This window comes from Peromyscus eremicus, chromosome 4 (genome assembly GCF_949786415.1).
Source record: "Peromyscus eremicus chromosome 4, PerEre_H2_v1, whole genome shotgun sequence".
In the NCBI taxonomy this organism is placed as follows: Eukaryota; Metazoa; Chordata; class Mammalia; order Rodentia; family Cricetidae; genus Peromyscus; species Peromyscus eremicus.
The window spans coordinates 87,385,332-87,399,301 of NC_081419.1; the positions used below are offsets into that span (position 1 = coordinate 87,385,332).

The 13,970-nt window shown below is 41.0% G+C and overlaps 1 protein-coding gene across 5 annotated transcripts in view; it reads left to right on the plus strand.

Moving 5' to 3' along the window:
- The window catches only part of Fmn1 (formin 1), a 374,621-nt gene that overhangs the window by 84,343 nt on the left and 276,308 nt on the right, over nucleotides 1-13,970 (plus strand). For all 5 annotated transcript variants that reach the window (XM_059261098.1, XM_059261099.1, XM_059261101.1 and 2 more), the window contains one exon: nucleotides 10,786-10,961. In XM_059261098.1, the coding sequence (XP_059117081.1) occupies nucleotides 10,786-10,961 (176 nt within the window). The remainder of the gene's footprint in view (nucleotides 1-10,785; nucleotides 10,962-13,970) is intronic.

Below are 13,970 nucleotides of genomic sequence, written 5' to 3' on the forward strand. Positions count from 1 at the left end.
CGCTTGATTCCTGAATCCGGGGTCCTGAGTGGCAGCACTCGTGTCTTTTCTCATTCCATGAAGAGTCATTTTCTTACTTTGTAACTTATGAACTTTATGAATAAATGCCCCAATTTTAGCTAGCCTATCCTCTTAAAGTTAGAAAGGGTGTGTGTGTGTGATATTCTTTAAACCAAAAACAGGAAGTAATACTTATCTGTAGCTATAGCAACAGTATGGGAGAATATATATATTTAGTCATGATGCCTTCTAGTAATTACAAGGGGTTTTTTTAGTACACTGGATTTTTCCACAGTCATCACTCTTGCATTTAGCCAACAGCATTTCAGTTGATCTGGGTTTCTTTGGGTGGCAACCACTGTTTAGTACTGAGGTCTGGACCTTTGGCAGTCTAGCCTAGAAAACACATTAGGCTGCTAACTTCATACTCTGCTCGTGTCCCACCAAATCCCCATCAATCCCATGGTTACTCACTGTTCATTACAACCTACTTGTTTTTGCCTGTTCTCTTTTTCTGTTGGGTGGTACTGAAAGTGGTTCAGAGAAAATCTGAGGTGGCTCTTGCTCCCCTGATCAGTGGGACCATAAACTCTGTTTAGTAATAAACTGCTCAGAGCACTCAGCACTTAGGGCCTGGAATCATTGGAGAGTGTGAGAATGACTTAGGAGTGGAGGAAATCCCGAGTGTAAAGGTTTGAGTGTGTGCTGTTGACATGGGCATGACCATGCCCAGACCAAAGCCTCAGACCTAGGGGAACATGTCAAAGCCTTCTCTGGGTTAGGCTCAGGAAAACGACAAAGCTGCTCTCCTGGCCCAAGTGCAAATGTGGATAGTGTGCAAAAAACGTCCGCCATAGCTTTCTCCTCTTGAATATCTGTAGCCTGGAGATTGCTCCCTTACGGAGACTGCTCCTGCAGAGATTAGCTACACCTGCCTACTGATCCTGCTGTATACCACAAACCCTGCCTCTTTGATTATCTGTCTGTAATAATCCTACCTCCTTGTTCTGCTGTTCCCGCCTTGTTCCTGCCTCTCTGTTCAACAGTATGTAGTAAACACATTGAGTTTCCACAGTGCTGTGCCTTCTCCATCAGAGAACCCAGTCCACCCGAACCCGGCTTTCCTGTGTGTCCATCTGTCTGTTTTTTCTTTATTCCCTCGCTGACCCCCCTAATCAGGTCAAGTCCCGGGAGCCATGCAAGGTTGTGACAATTGGTGTTAACCCTTCCATTTATGTTCTCCTATATTCAGGCAGAGAGAGATACACCAGCATGTATGGGCCCTCAAGTCAGCATGTGCTTCGTGTCATACCTCAGTGGATGCTGCTGCCACCATTCCCTCTGGAAACTCTTGAAAATAGTCATTCTGTACCATGGCAACAATAGAAGATATTTCTTCTATTGTTTTTTCCTTGTGTATGTGTATGTACATGCTCATGGAGGGGGGGCACTGGTTCTCTCTCTCTCTCTCTCTCTCTCTCTCTCTCTCTCTCTCTCTCTCTGTGTGTGTGTGTGTGTGTGTGTGTGTGTGTGTGTGTGTGTGTGTGTGAAGAGTCAACAATGGATGTCTTAACTTTCCACATTTTTGAGACCGTCTCTTACTGAACCTGGAGTTCATCGATTTGGCCAAGCTGGCTGTCCAGTGAGCTACAGGGACCTGACTGTGTCTGCTCACCCCTCCAGCACTGCAGTCACAGATGCATACTGTCTGCTCACCCCTCCAGCACTGCAGTCACAGATGCATACTGTCTGCTCACCCCTCCAGCACTGCAGTCACAGATGCATACTGTCTGCTCACCCCTCCAGCACTGCAGTCACAGATGCATACTGTCTGCTCACCCCTCCAGCACTGCAGTCATAGATGCATACTGTTGCATCAACTCTTTGTGTGGGCACTGGGGATTGGGACTTCGGTCCTCATACTTAGAAAACAGGCATTTTACACACTGAGCTGTCTCCCCGAGTTCTTCATTGATGTTCTTTAAAGGGTACAAATATTAAGACTCAAATTTAGATTGTTTTGAAAATAGACACGATTTAACAATTTTTTTGCAAAGAAAATAGTGTTAAGTCCCTTCAGCAAAGTAGCACCTTTACTAATTTACATCAAATTATCCCATTTTTTCTTTACTGTTTTATCCTTGCAGTAATTCACACTGCCCTGGATTCCATGGCAAATTACAGAACTATTTTAGGATTAAATTAGCTGGAAGTCATTGCTGCAGGAATCGATTCATGTTGCCAGTTGCCCTAGCAATGTGTTCTTATTTCCTTTGCCAATTGGTTTCTCGGTGGCTTGCGCAATGCTGAGTCCTTGGAAAAGTCATTTCATCCAACCCCGTGGATGTGAGCAAGCCTGTGGCTTTTCCCAGGAATTGAGTGCATTCCTGCCCTTCGTGTTTTCATTTAAATAAAGGAAGAGAGCATTAATTATTTATGGAGTCACCACTGACCTGTACAATCCTACTTGAGTTGTGATGATTCGGCAAGTCTACTTCCATTCCTGAACATAAAGTGTGAGCCCACAGTAGAAGCCTGGCTTCTGAAACATTTGTCCCTAAAATACATGCCAGTCTAAACCTTTTTGTGATACTGAAGCATTACTGACAGTCGTGTGCTAATTTATGATTTTTCAGCAACCTTAAGCTGAAAGATCTCTATTACTATTTAGTGGAATCTTTCCCAATGAATGTTTATCATGAATTGGAGTACAAGTCCCTGTTGGCCAAGAAAGATATTCAGTTCTATTCTTAGTACAGATTTGACTCACTTTATGGATCCATTGCTTTCATAAAATTTTGGTTATTGAATTAATTTTCTTTTAGTAAATTGATTTTTTTTCTACTGACATGCAATTTATATCAGAGCTGTATTTTCTGGTGCAATAATAGCCTTAAGACATAGCAAAATCACACTGATGATTGCAACAGTCCCGGGGGTGAGGGGGAGGTTCAAATATTGGTATGATGGAAAAAGCAAGCTAGTTAATTAAACATGATTTAGGGCTAGTTTCATGTTTGAGAAAATGGATTCAAGGTGTAATGAAAAGAAACTGTGGCATTTTATCTGAGTAAAACATACTGAAAAGACTCTAAACTCTCTAATAGTCTCCTGCTTTAGTGTTTTTTTTTTTTTCTGGATCATATACATTGAAGGGAGGATAAGAATATTTAAAATACTTAAAAGTAAGTAAAATGAATATGTCTGTTAAGCCATTCATTTGAACTTGAGTATGAATTCCTTATACCTACGTGTTCTGGGAGAAAAAGCATCATATTATTTCACTGTTACTTGAAGACATACACTAAGCCTTGAGCTAGCTGGAGAGATTTGTGCCAGCATCAAAGATTGGGAAGGTACCGAGAAGGTATTCATTCTTAGCACGTTGCCACTGGAATTCCTTTCGGGTTAGTCAGAACACTAGGTGACTTTTGGAGAACAGCTAGCTTATTGTAAGCTCATTTACACAGGGAGGCCAATTGCAGCTGCTGTTCAGATATGGTATTGCTACCAAATAGGTCTGTGGAGTTTCCTGGACCTGTGCCTTTATTGATCTTAAAAATGCTCCTCTTTTGTACCAAGTGAATCCTCTTCATCTAGGAATGACAGCAGCATACTTATTTTAAGTCACTGCCTTCTTTCTGGGCTATGTCAAATTTCCCTGTTCTCTGTCAGTACAGATGATGAAGAGGGCTTGATCATTCTGATGGGCTGATTACATTACTGCTGTTATTCTAAACAAGTACAGTGAGTATCAGCTATCAAGGGCCTACATACATTAGTAAATATGAGCATGTTAGAGGGCAGGAAAGAGGTACCATTGCCAGTGCCATTGGCTGCATTTGTCTGAGTTCCTGAAGGAAAGTTAGAGAGTAGGTTTAGTGAGTCCAAGTTGAAGATAATTTTAGAGGTTGTTTCTGAACTGATTGACCTAGTTAAGAAAACAAGCAGAAAGGAGTTTATGGGTTCCTAGGAACTAACAAGTGTGGATAACCCGTAAGAAGACTCCTAGAATTGAAAGAGAAGCAAGTATCCAATGAGAGGAAACTGACAAGTGTTGGAGAATATTTGTTTATACTGTGAAGATGTGTCTTTGCCAAGGCATCTTCTGGTTGAATAAAGAGCCAAGTGCCCAATAGCTAGGCAAGAAGAGGTTAGGCAGGACTTCCAGGGACAGAGAGGACTCTGGGAAGAAGAAAGGCAGAGACACCAATGAGACATGGAAGAAATTGGACATGCAGAATGAAAGAAAGTTAAAAAGCCACATGGTAAACATAGATTGATAAAAGCAGATTAATTTAAGTTATAAGAGCTGGTGGAACAAGCCTAAGGTAATGCTGAGCTGTCATAATTAATAGTAAGTCTCCATGTAGTTATTTGGGAGCCATGTCAGAAAAGTTCCCAGGGCTCACTTTATTTTTCCGCTGCAATCCAGAAATCAACCTTTGGCAGAAATCATGGGTAGTTGTGTGGCTTGTCTCACGTGTTTCTATGCTCTCAGGACCTATACTGCTGCTGGCCTTTGAACATCTAAAAATAATTGTTTCCTGTAGTTGGTTTAGCTGTGTACGGCAGGAGGTTAACTCTGGACTGTGAGTTCTGAATTTGGTTCTCCTACTTCCTGTTTCTCCCTGAGCAAAGCTAACTTCATCTTTAAAATAGGGAGACTTTATGCCCAGCTTGCAGGATCGTTGGGAAGATCCCCAGTCATGTGTAATATATAAAAAGTGTATAAAACATAATAAATTCCTTGTATCAGACATTACTCACCCTTTGAGAAATCGATTTGTTGGGAACCTCAGCGAAGATTGCTGGCACAGGGCTTCTCCTCAGTACTAGTGCCTGGTAGGAGAAGAGAAGTTGAAAAATACTGGTGTCAAGACACTTTGACAAAAGGCAATGATGTGAGAATCTGGATGTTTTGCAGAGACTTCTTATATTTTTGGTTGTGAGCCTAGCTTGTAACGGCTGAGCTATCCCTCCAGCCCATTTGCAGAGACTTCTAACAGGCAGTTCTGCATTGGGCACTCAAGGCAATAGCCACACTTCTCTGGCTGGAAGAGCAAAGGTTATGAGCAGACAACTTGATGTGCCTTATAACTCCAATGCTGCTAACAAAACTCAGTGAAAATAATTGGTCAAACCCCTGGCATGGAGTTAAGGTTAAGATCAAAACCCACTTCTATAGCTACAGCTATCAGAATTCTGTATCAGGAAAATCTATACTAGACCCAAGAGACCAGTCTTTTTCTTTCTTTTGGTAAAAGAAATGGCATAATAGAATGTAATTTCATATTTTCTTTTACATCATGCTTAGAACCATATTTCATTCTTGTCTCTTAAATGTTTAATATTGATATGAATAAAAGGACCCGTACTCCCTGATTATCTTGCTATGTATGTTCTCATTTCTGTGGATCTCAAAATCATTTCTAAGAGGGTTTTTTAAAATTTCATTCATATTTATGTTTTATAAGCCATGCTTAATATTTTACAGTTTTCCTTTATCAACCAGCCTTCTTACTGTGCAGCTATCCACATAATAATTGGAATAATATTACATGAAAATAAAAAATATTATTTGGTTTTACTTTTAGTGACTTAAAACTGTATGCTTTCTTGACTTTTAAGAGTTTTTAGTAAGTATATTCCTTATCAACCAACATACCCAGTTTTTAGATATCTTAGACATTTAAAGTACCAACATCTATTTTCTTAAGCATTTAGTATCTGAGGCTATAAAGAGGGTCTTAATGTCTCATGACTCCTACAACTTTCTAAACATCTTCCAGTCATTTTACACCACTTTTTACCTAGATGCCTCTCCCCCTAGTCTTTACCCATTCTCAGCATCATTTGTGCTACTTGAAATGTGCAATCCTTGTTAAAATATTCATCATGACTATATTTACAAGGGAGTTTCCTTATTTCAGTCCTATTTTCCCCTCATTTGGCACTTATATCCCTCCCAAGAAAAGACCATGTGAGAAGGTTAATGTAATTATTATCACAGTGTATATTGATATAACCCTTTAAAATAGTATTTCATTGGAAGCTATGTCTATAAATAGCCTTACTGGGTTCAAGGATCGAGTATTTGACCTTCAGTGAAGAAATGTCTTAGTGTCTCCATGAAGACCCCTGAGGAGCTATGACCAGAGCTGATCAGCCACTAACCTGGAGCAATTACATCAGATAAGATTAATTCTTTTTTGTGGGGGCCTGAACAGACTTGAGATCTACAGTACCGGAGTGCTTCCATCAATTCTTATGAGCTCAATTCTCCCTTTAACTTCTTTGATACAAAGTTCTTTTTCATACACACGGTGATATTCAGTGTACCTCCATTACATGTATTATTTCTTTAATCAAGGACTTATTTGCATCCCTCATCCCCAAATAAAATAACCCACAGCCTAGGAAATTTCCTGGGAGAAAATTATTTAGAGTCTAGTTCATTACCAGGCTTCTCCCTGTTATCCCACCTTTACTGGTGAGGAAGTGATGATGCTTGGTAGCTTCAAGGTTAAGCAGTTAGTATTAGAGGCAGCCAGGAATCAAGCTTACCCATCAAAGCCCTGCCAATGCTCTTCCTCACTCCCTCTTCTGTCTCTTACCTCAGTGTCCCTATTGGTGGAGTGTCCATAAGTAATGTCCTTCTCTAAGTAGCATAGGAGACGTTTTAGAGACTGGATTGTCATTCCAGCTCTGCCACTAATAAGTGTTCTGGAAATACAGAAATCCTCCTGGGATTTAGTTCCCTCAGCTGTAACATGGGTGGGTAGGTGAAGTAGAACCCTGTTTTGTTTAGTTTGATGTTAAATATCATTTTAGACATTCAAGCATTTCATTCATTTGATAGCTATGATCCTTCCCTGGTAGATTCTCAAACTGCTATAGCCTGCTCCCCAGTCCTTCCTACTTCCTGACCTACCAGCAGCCTTCTTCCACTTAGACAAACCTTCCTCCTCACATAATCCCATCTCATGGTGCTGAGGACCTGCTGCTCCTTGCTCATGTTTCTCCTGGAATGTAATAACAAGATTTTTTTTCTTCAAAATTCTACCCACATTGGTAGTTTCATTCCATCTCATCATTTACCACCACTAGAATGGGAGTTGAGGCATGACACTACAGAGCACTGATTCTGACCAAAACTAGCCACGAGACTCTACTTTTGCCAGAGCTATGGGTATGGGTGTGAATAATTGTGTACGGAGCTGTGCAATATTAAGTTGCCCACACTCATTCAGCCAGAGCAGGCTGCATGGCCAGATCCAACATGTATACAAGAGTGAAATCCTGAGTTCACACTGGCAAAGCAGGGAGGGAGCCAAGAATTCAAACAGCAATACATGTGCCACAGGCAGGGAGATGGGTTGCACTTGGGGAAGGTGGATTGTGAATACTGCCTCCGTTGTACACGGCTTATTATTACCTTTTCTTTCTGTCTACTTCCACTGTTTTCATGACTGACAGCAGCCCCCGGGTTGATGTCATAGGTTAGCTTCAGCAAAGTGCAGCTCATCTTCATGTGAATGGTTGGGGAAAGCACAGACTGGAAAGGTAAGCCACCTTACCCTTTGTGTATCTGTGCTGTATGTCCTCTTAACCATGATCACCTGTCCAATTAACCTTTGTGTGTATATGTGATCAATCAAGGGGCCCATGTGCCACTGAGAAACAAAACAACTAACACATATTTAATACAATTAGACTCATAACATCAAAGGGAAAGACAGTTGATTAAATTGATGAATTCCAGTGTTTGAGAAAGATATTCAATGAAAATCTAACACCTTGAAAAGCTATTTGGGGTCAGTTGGCTATGCTGACACATTTACTTGTTTTAAGTTCTTGCTTTTTTTTGTTTACTCAGATAAAAAAAATAATATGGGCATGCCCTATTTAAATAAATGTAAACATGTATATTATCTTACAAATCATTTGTTTTTATTTAAAAAAATACTTTATAAATTTGTTATTTTTTTTTTTAATTTGAATTCATCCTCTGTCCTTAGTTTGTCAAACTTCTGAGATAACAGTTTCATGTAATCTGTTTCCTTCCTGTCCTAATGATCCTTGTCAAAATTATCACGCATCATGGTTTATCTTGCATGTTTTCTTCATAGGTTATTGTCTGGTTAGATATTAGGCATCAGAAATTGGCTCTTTAAGGTGAAAATCAAAGCTGGGTAGTGGTGGCACACACCTTTAATCTCAGCACTCAGGAGGCAGAAGCAGGTGATCTCTGTGAGTTTGAGGCCAGCCTGGTCTACAGAGTGAGTTTCAAGACAGCCAAAGCTACACAGAGAAACCCTGTCTTGAAAAAGACAAAAACAAACAAACAAAAATGAAAATCAACTCCAGAATTAAATTAATTTTTATTACTTCTGCTTAAGCTTTCTCTTGGTTTTCCTCTGTATAAAGAGTGAACTGGATTGCATGCCTCACCTCATTAATGTGGTGTTGGCTAGACACTGCAGGTACGTGAGTGTGTTTGCATGTGTGTTCACATGTATAGACACGCGTGTGTTTTAGCTGAGAACACAAGCCTTTGCTATTGTGTGAATTCACCACTCTTTGATACCAGTATTCATACTGTAATAATAAACTTAGTCTCACCAGACAATATGCTCTGATAATATGAATGTCTTATCTGAGGTGCTGTACAATGCATTTTGTGATATATATTGTGTGTATATAGTTATGGTAATCCATGTAACCTTCATCCAAAGCCAGCATTTACTTCATAGCCGAAGTGCAGACTGTAGGGATCTAAGTGAGGGGTCTGGTTAGTGATTATAGACCTGAGAAGTGAGACAGTATGGTGAGGGCACTCCATAGGTTTACAAGGGTATGATGTGAGTCCTCCGGAGGTTTCCTCCTTTCTTAACAACAGAGACAGAATGTTCTAGGAGGAAGGATGAGCCATCCCACAGCCACTAAAGCCACATGAGCTTCAGGTCTTCACAATAGTCATTTCCTTTCCAGGTTGCATGTGGAGGTGAAGTTCTTTCAGGCATTAGCCTTTCCCCCTGCTTCTTGAGAACAGGAGTTAGGGACACCACAATACACAACTCGCTAAAAGCTGAGGTGACCAGCTAGCTGTATCTCCTGCTGATAGCGGGTATCGAGGACCTCAAGTTGACAGAGGCTCATCTTGAGGCACTGTGTCCTTGTGAAGAAAGTACCCGAGTTCACTTTCCAGACAGACACCCTACATTTGCAGAGATCACAGTGAACTCCTAATGTCCTGGACTCTTTTTTTTTTTTTTTCCCTAGTGGCTGAAAGTGTTTTTTGGACAGCCTTCAGAGGGCAACTGTAGAAACATTGTGACCTTCGTCATTTTCACTTGAAGGGTGATTAAAACTCAACGAACCAAACTGAACAAGCAAACAAAACTCAAAACTTTAAGTGTTCTCAACTTTTCTGACTCTGAAAATGCTACTCTCATCTGAGAGGAGCATGCCGCCTTGCAGCCCTTTGTGTGCTGAGTTATTCTCAGCTCAGGTTGCTTGTGAGTCAGGTTTTCAGCTGGCAGAGGCCGTCAGCTGGCTTTGGATCACTGCCAGAGCTCCTCTCTTACAGGGATTATGTATAATAAACACCCTATCGCATATCCAGTGATCCCCTTTGCAAAAAGACACTAGGCCTAAGACTGTGCATCCACCTGGTTGCTCCAGGTTTTGCTGAGGCTGCTTACCAGGAATTCAGAGCGGACCAGGAATGCCCGTGCCTCGAGAGGCTTGTCTGTCATTGATCCAATCTAGTATTTCCCAAACTGCATTCCAGTAGAGCACTAATGGTTTACGACCTGTTTTGCTCAGCAGATGTTTAAATGGATCCCATGACGAAATAAGTCTGAGGAACTCCCATTTGATAGGTTTAGGGGGTTATTTTTTTTTTTTTTTTCACTAAGGGGCATCTCAAGTTCTTCAGTAAACTGACATAAACTGTGGTGTACCCAGGGATGGAGCATGTAGCTTTTCTGACCATGTCATCCTTTTATCACAGAACATGTGTTGCCACTCATAAGAATGTCAGGCATGTACATAGTTTCTGAGAGCATAGCCTCAGGTGTTCAGCTGCCTGGCTTCCAACCATTGCATCTCCTTTACCAATCTTATGAACTTGAGACTGCCACTTACCTTCTCTGTACTTTAGTTCCCCCCTTAAAAACGGGAACACTGGTGTTTCCTGACTCTAGGTTATGTTGAAATTTGAAGACAGCCCTACTGTCATCCTGACGTAGTTTAGGTAAGAGTAAGTTAGCTGAATATTCTGGAGATGACAAACATCAGTCCCAAATGGGTTATTCATGCTACATTCCCTCATCATCAAACTAACACATGCCAGTGTGCACAGTGCATGAAGATTCTGTCCCTGGAAATAAGGCACAGCCGCAGGCCCAGACGAACAAATACATCGTGACTTGGCTTGGGTGTGACACCATGGAGGAGAGGTTCTAATAACCCATGCCTCTATTCCCCTGCCCCTCCCCTGATTCTGTTGTGAATAGGCACAAATCTGGGCTGGCAAACATGTCTGTGTCTCCATAGCGAAGAGCTAGTAGACCAGCCTTTTAGAGATGAGGGCATATGCCTGAGACCCCCAAAAGAGTAATTGGGAAAGCCCTTTTCAAGGACAATAAACTCTAAAAATATAAACTAGACAGTGAAGTCAGAATATGGAGACTGCCTTGTAGAAGCCCTAAACTTGCTGACTCCATTATCTTTCATCAGCCTGCTGTGTCATTGACACTCTTCCCTGTCTTTACTTAGGTGTCACCTCTGAAGGCTTTCCCTGTGACAGCATCAGTGAGCAGACAGCTAAAGACCTTCCCAATAAGGATGGAGGTGCTTGGGTCCTGGGTTACAGAGCTGGACCACCCTGTCCATTTCTGCTCCATGAAGAAAGAGAAAAGTCAAGCAGAAGCGAATTGTACTTGGATCTCAATGTAAGTAGAAATCTTCCTGTTTAATCTGTGGTTCTTTGTGGTCAGCAGAGGCTCATTTAATATGTGCTTAGTGTAAATTGTATATGTAAAGTTGCTGAAACTGTATTTTATATGTGGGTCATTATTTGAAAAAAATCAATGGGCTGCAGCAAACCAAGGCCATCTGAAATCTGTGCACTGCAAGGTGACTGGGTCAATAGTTTCTTTTCAGAGTACTCTGTCTCATTAGCTCTGATGCCTAAACCTCCCTGTGGGAAGAAGCCCATTTGCTGCTAGTCACTTAATATCATTGTACTAAAAATTTATGAATAACATATGCTAGCTGACAGATTTGCTCTACATTTTCCAGTGAAACCCAAGTCACCTGTCTTCATTGCACATCTATAAACCTTCCTTTCTCGCCAGCTGCTCAAATAACAGCCCAACAAGTTGGTGGGAAATCTGCCAAATACAGGATGACCCATTTAAAAACCTAGGCTTCTCCTTTCTCATTCTTTCACATATCCATTGACACAGAAGCATTGACTCCCCAGTACAAAGCATTGGGCAGGCTTTGCCACTTCCAGATTTAGATGGCAGATTTAGAGTTGACCAAACCATCCATTCCATTTTTTTACTGCCCCCTCTTCCCCATGGTTCCCTGTGGCCTTTTCTGTTTTGATTCCTGTTGACAGTCTCTTGTTCTCTGCTTCATTGTATTCTGATCTGAAAATAGGTGTATGGTGAGTGTGGCTTAGGCCTACGATCCTCTAGGTAGCACTGGATAATCGTAGGTATGTGTTAGATCTGCCATTTTTAGATGAGTGGTAACCACTGAATAGAACTTTTTGCTTTCCATAACTATACAATAATAGTCACTGTAGTCATTTCAGAAAAACATTTGGCATAAAGAAGAAAAGCATTTTCATAGAAAGAGGTTTGAGGGTTTAGAGAGCTGTCTCAGTGGTTAAGAGCACTTGCTGCTCTTGCAGAGGAGTTGGGTTCAGTTCCTAGCACCCACAGGGTAGCTCACTACATCCTAACTCCAGTTTCAGAGTTTCTAACATTCTTCTGGCCTCCACAGGTACATGCAATCCCCCACTCTTTCACACACACACACACACACACACACACACACACACAAAGGGGGAGGGAGGGAAAAAGGGAAGGAGGAAGACAAACAGAGAGCGAGATTCAGAATAAAGTCGAAAGGGAACAAACTAACAGTTGATGCAGAGATCTGTACAGTCTCTTGCTTGGACTCCTTACTTGCAAATTCAAAGCTGGGATGAGCTCAGCTTAAGTGCAACAGTGACATCTATTGGCAAATCATTTTAATCTGCGTGGGATTCAAACTGCAGGCTGCAAACCACAGGCAGCCTGGGGAACAGTGAATGGACTTTGAAAGGCTGCTTCTTTTTCCTTTCATGATTGTAGTTTTGTTTTGTTGGAAATATGACAAACCATGTAATCCCGATTTTTTTCCTTCTATGTGAAATTATGTCTTTGCTTAATTTATTACAATTACAAGAATCATACATAGTCCTGGAAAACTATGTGAAGCACAGAGGTGCTGGGGGAATGGGGTCAACTCATTGTCTCAGCACAAAGACAGCACTGTGACACATTAATACATTTTCTTTTCTTTTTCACTGTTCGAGACTTGTTTTCGTGAGGATTTTTTTTTTAATGCTAGATTTTACAACCTTCTTTCTTTATGGTTTACCCATGTTACTTGAAAGTCTTACAAGATATGCTTTAAGTGGTTGTCATATCAAGGGTATGCTTGAGTTTGATCATTTTCTAATTATTGAATGTTTTAATTTTTGGAATAGTATTTATTTTTGCCCCTCAACATTTAGGACTATTTCCTTATGTTCAATTTCTATTTCCTACAAGTGTTCTGGGGCTTTTAACAGGTATCACTACCCAGAAAGGAAGCTCTTTTCCTGAAACTATGTACTAAAATATATTTAAATATATATTTACACATTACCTATAGGGATATGTGTAAAAATAAAACATATTTCCATGCCTCTCGATTTTCCAATGGGAACAGTTTCTTAAGGTTCTGCAGGTCAGCAGTTCCTACCCTCTGGGATCTGGATTTCTTTTCTCCCTTTTAGGTTCTTCTCTCTTCTTCAGGCAGTGTGGCTTGAATCTTACAGGTTTGATGTTGCTATTCCAAGTGAGACTTCCACTTGAAATATTCTCCAGTTTAGAAAATGTGTGTGCACCCTGTTAGTAACAAATGCACCAGAGGTCTTTCTTGGCTGGGGGAAGAGGGGCTGAGGTTTAGATACTGGGTTAATCAGCTTTCCATCAAGATATCTGACATACATCAAGCTTATTTTCTGCTATGGTTTCAGAGATGCCAGTCAGTGATCAGCTGGCTCCATTACTTTAGGTGTGTGATAAGGTAGACTATTCTGGTAAGGGGATACATGGTCAAGTCGGGTTGTTCAACTCCTGACAGTCAGTAGGCTTAGGGAGGTAGAGATGGAGGGGTGCAGGCACAGTGTCTTAGGGTTACTATTGCTGTGATGAAACATCATGCCACAAGGTAACTTGGGGAGGAAAGGGCTTATTTCATTCACAGTTCCATATAACAGTTCATTATCAAAAGCTGTGAGGGCAAGAACTCTAGATGGGCAGGAACCTCGAGGCAGGAGCTGATGTAGAGACCATGGAGAGGTGCTGCTTACAGGCTTGCTTCCCATGGCTTGCTTAGCCTGCTTTCTTATAGAATCTAGGACCACCAGCCCAGGGATGGCATTACTCATAATGGTCTGGATCCTCCCATATCAATCACTAATTAAGAAAATGCCACAAAATTTGGTAATATAAATTAATGACTTGCATGCTTTTTTCTGTACCCTGACTCATTCCTTACTGGTAGAATCAATCTTTTAAGTATTTGGGTTCTGGTTCAACGAGCCAGAAAAGTAACTTTGTAGTATCAGAATGTCATCCAACTGTATATTTACTTTATTGTAAATAATGGTGATCAGCGGTCAATAAATAGTTTTA